This window comes from Nicotiana sylvestris, chromosome 8 (genome assembly GCF_000393655.2).
Source record: "Nicotiana sylvestris chromosome 8, ASM39365v2, whole genome shotgun sequence".
NCBI lineage: Eukaryota > Viridiplantae > Streptophyta > Magnoliopsida > Solanales > Solanaceae > Nicotiana > Nicotiana sylvestris.
The window spans coordinates 109,277,853-109,282,567 of NC_091064.1; the positions used below are offsets into that span (position 1 = coordinate 109,277,853).

A 4,715-nucleotide genomic window follows, 5' to 3' on the forward strand; every position below is an offset into this window, starting at 1 on the left:
TGAACTAATAATGTTGAATGTACAACTTTTCATATTGTCTAAATAAACGAAAGCACGGTTTCCTTAATCGTATTGAGTTGGGTAAAAAGTGTTCGATAAGGATTGCTCAGTTGGGTTCACTCGATTGAGCGCCGGTCGTGCCTCCCGAGGTTGGGGCATGACAATCTTGGACCAACTCTTTGAGAGAATTGAGAGTGTTTTGGTGTATGTTTTCTATGTATAATGACGAAATATACAAGGGAGAAGACAACTTATAAGCCCACCGCCTCAATTCTCCAAGTAGGTGGGTAAGCTGCTTGCTTGGCAGCTTGAGCGGTGAAACTTCGGACAATTGTATCATTCTAATCTGACATTGTATTGACAAACAGTTTGCAGCGTTGGAAACTAGATACATAGGGCTTTAATTTCATATAAATATCTCCATGTAACTCTCAAAATATTGGGAGAAAACTGTGTCACAACTGGCCTATAAAACTACCAGTTTCTACGAAGTGTGGCAATGTGACTTGGCGACCCTACTATATAAATTCATATTTTTCTACTCCGATATCGTATGAGTAAATGGTTTGGACCTTTGGAAACAAGTTTCCAAGACCTTAATTTTGGTATATAATATGTACCAAAATGACCTCATATGACACATGAAATATATTGCTCAAAATGCTTCATTACAAGGCAAATCCTCAATCGTTTTTTTCGCATCTTAAATCCTATTTTTCCCAAACTATATATTTCATATCCAAACATCATATATAGTCATATTTTGACTTTAAACTCATTTAAATCATGATTAACAAATCTCATATTCATCATAGCTTGCTTAAGACTTCAGTAAACCTTTCTTATCCTTGTAGAAGGATTTCGTCCTTTTTGAGTTTACATTAGATAATCCTATAATGACAGTGACGTCTGAAGTACGAGGTCTAAAAACATTAAATCACTTTATATACTTTCAAACAAGATCTCATATCCGAGCTTACATCAATTGACTTACGACATACTTTCATGTACAAAAACATGGGGTGTAACAAAGATATTGCCATATCTACACCATGTAGAGGAATTGAGAAAGAGTTTCACGAAGATAGAGTTCCGGCATGTGCCCAGAATTCATAATGAGTTTGCCGATGCATTCGCCACTTTGTCAACTATGATACAACATCTAGATAAGAATTTCACTGATCCCACCCTAGTGAGAATCCAGAATCAACCAGCTTACTTTGCTCATACTGAGGAAAAGACAGATGCAAAGCCTTGGATCCACGAGATCAAAGAGTATTTGGCAAGAGGAGAATATCTGGAGCATGCAAACCACACTCAGAAGCGCATGCTCCGAAGATTGTCCAATCACTTCCTCCACAACGGAGGAAACTTGTATAGACTAAATCTTTATTTGGATTGCTAAGATGTGTCGACGCAAGAGAGGCTTCTAAACTACTTGAGGATATACATGCTGGGACTTGCAACCTGCACATGAATGGTTTTATTTTGGCCAAGAAGATACTTAAGGCCGGTTACTTTTGGATTACCGTGGAGACAAATTGCGTCCAGTATGTCCACAAATGCTACCAATATCAAGTGCACGCCGATATGATAATAGTGTTGCGAAATGATTTCAATGCAACCAGCTCACCTTGGCCATTTTTCGCTTGGGGAATGGATGTCGTCGGTCCAATTGAGCCCACAGCTTCAAACGGGCACAAGTTTATTCAAGTGGCCATTGATTACTTCAAAAAATGGCTAGAGGTTGCATATTACAAAGCTGTAACCAAGAAAGTCATTGCAGACTTCGTCAAAGATCGTATTTTTGCCGATTCGGAGTTCCCGAGTTTATTATCACTGATAATGCAGCCAATCTCAACAGTGATCTAATGAAAGCCATGTGTAAAACTTTCATAATCAAGCACAAGAATTCCACAGCCTATAGACCTCAGATGAATGAAGCCGTAGAAGACGCCAACAAAAACATCAAGAAGATACTAAGAAAGATGGTAGAAAACCACAAACAATGGCACGAGAAACTACCTTTTTCTCTGTTAGGATACCGCACTACAGTTCGCACATCAACCGGAGCAACTTCCTATATGCTAGTTTATGGTACCGAAGTTGTCATCCGAGCTGAAGTAGAGATTCCCTCTTTAAGAATCATACATGAAGTTGAACTCAGAGATGCAGAATGGATAAGGAGCCGATATGAACAATTGTCCCTTATAGATGAAAAACAGATGAATGTTGTATGTCACAGTCAGTTTTACTAGAACCGGATGTCTAGAGCTTTCAACAAAAGGGTTAAACCAAGACAATTTGCACCAGGACAGCTGGTACTGAAGAAGATCTTCCCACATCAAGATGTAGCCAAAGGAAAATTCTTTCCCAACTGGCAAGGTCCTTATATGGTTCATAGGGTGCTGACAGGAGGAGCACTTATACTTGCAGAAATGGACGGAGAAATCTTTCCAAAACCGATAAATTCATACACAGTCAAGATACTATGGTTAAACTACTTACATTTCCTCATCTGGTGTAATTGAACTACGCTTGACCTGATTCCCGTTTAAGATGGGATACGTAGGCAGCCCTGTGGGTTCGGTCGTATCATAATAAAATTTCCATTTTTTTCCTAAGATCAGAAACTGGGGCAGAATTTTTGGGAGGACCCTCAAAATTCTGGAGAAAGTCCAGCCGACGCCGTCGCATACCAGAAAGTCAGAAATTGGTTAAGAAACTGGGGTAGAATTTTATGAAGGATTATATAAGCTCCGAAGAGTGTTCAACAAATCTCGCAAATGGCCAAAGGATCATCTACCAAACTAGGGCAAAATTTTGAGGACACTCAAAATTCTAATATGAGGAAGCTGCAATGTCTCTAAATGTGTTACAATCACTAGTTCATCTAAATCTACTTAATACTCCAATATGTTTCTAAAACAACTTTATTTTATCAATAATTGCATATTTTCGAAAACTATATTTTTCGTAACAGTCAGGTGTTACCCAGGGAAACTGAAATAAGGCCTCCAGAATAGAACAAAGCAAGGCCAGCAGACAAAGGCGCGAACCAACCTCCCCCACTCACAAAACTTACAATTTTTCTTTGAATACATGCACATTTGACGTAGCGATAGCATTCGCAAACATGTATACACAAAGCAAATTCACTATCAAATAGGCCATCAGACACCGAATATATCTCCAGCTAAGAAATATACTACTCTTATTTGCTACTCGCTCTTTGCATGAGGCTAATCCTTTTCTCTACACCTGCATAAGGCTAATCCTTGCCCCCACACCTACATGAGGATAATCCTTGCCTCCACACCAGCATGAGGCTAGTCATTGCCTCTATATTTGCATGAGGCTAATCCTTGCCTCCGTATTTTCATGAGACTAATCCCTGCCTCCATACTTGCATGAGGCTAATCCCTACCTCCATATCTGCATGAGGCTAATTCTTGCCTCCATATCTGCATGAGATTAATCCTTACCTACATATTTGCATAAGGCTAATCTTTGCCTCTGTATTTGCATGAGGCTAATCCTTGCCTCCGTATTTGCATAAGGCTAATCCTTGCCTCCGTATTTGCATGAGGCTAATCCCTGCCTCCATACTTGCATGAGGCTAATCCCTGCCTCCATATCTGCATGAGGCTAATCCTTACCTCCATATCTGCATGAGGCTAATCCTTGCCTCCGTATTTGCATGAGGCTAATCCTTGCCTCCGTATTTGCATGAGGCTAATCCATGCCTCCATACTTGCATGAGGCTAATCCCTGCCTCCATATCTGCATGGGGCTAATCCTTGTCTCTATATCTGCATGAGGCTAATCCTTGCCTCCATCCATGCATGAGGCTAATCCTTGCCTCTATATTTGCACGAGGCTAATCCCTGCCTCCATATTTGCATGAGGCTAATCTCTACCTCCGCATTTGCATGGGACTAAGCATTGTCTCTCTTTGCATAAATATCGCTCTATTCCGGTACTATCTATTTTTTTTTGATCGGGCTAAGCTCTGCCCTTCACTTCACCAGACTAAGCCTTGTCTTGTTAACATCATATTATTGCAGCTCATGGGCTGAAATATCGCCAACCTATCCAAAGGCGTCATAGTCTAAATGGCATCATTCTCATAGCCGGAAGACATCATGCCATGGCCTGAGGATCTCTAAAACTTGCATATCATTATTCAAAGGCGTAATGGTTCGGAGGCACAATCTTCATGGCCCGAGAACATCATTTCATGGCTTACGAATCCCTCACCGAACAATTCGTGACCCAGGACATCATGGTCTGAGGACGTCAGCCTTAAATCGTCCGAAGATAACTTTCATGGTCCAAAGGGAATTTGCATCATGTTTAAATTCTTGACAAGCATTCGCCATATCCACTCTTGCATCCATTCTGGTCCAAAGGGAATCTGCAAGTGACAAGCAAGCAACCGCTATCCTAGAAGGGTTGACCTCGCTCCAGTTCCTTCAACCACCTCAGACCTGGACCATTCGCCATATCCACTCTTGCATCCATTCTGAAATCTCGTGTCCGTTCTTGTAATGACTTCATCGGTATTTTCCGCCAATGAATCCAAAACCACATGCGGCCTGATTCCTGCAAAACCAGGGATATCTAGGCAGCTCAAAGATCAGAGTCCAGCCTCTATCTTTCAAAACATCCCATCCGATCACAATTGGCCATCATTTCTCTACCCGAAAACTCTT

General features: G+C 41.0%; 1 protein-coding gene across 1 annotated transcript; it reads left to right on the plus strand.

Moving 5' to 3' along the window:
* Positions 1-1,736: 1,736 nt before the first annotated feature.
* Positions 1,737-2,258, plus strand: LOC138875503 (uncharacterized). Its single transcript, XM_070154336.1, has one exon. The coding sequence runs from the start codon at positions 1,737-1,739 to the stop codon at positions 2,256-2,258; it is 522 nt and encodes a 173-aa protein (XP_070010437.1).
* Positions 2,259-4,715: the final 2,457 nt, after the last annotated feature.

What these genes read in the sequence shown, in the direction of transcription:
- LOC138875503 (XM_070154336.1), top strand. Translation starts at nt 1,737, where the DNA reads ATGGCTAGAGGTTGCATATTACAAAGCTGTAACCAAGAAAGTCATTGC.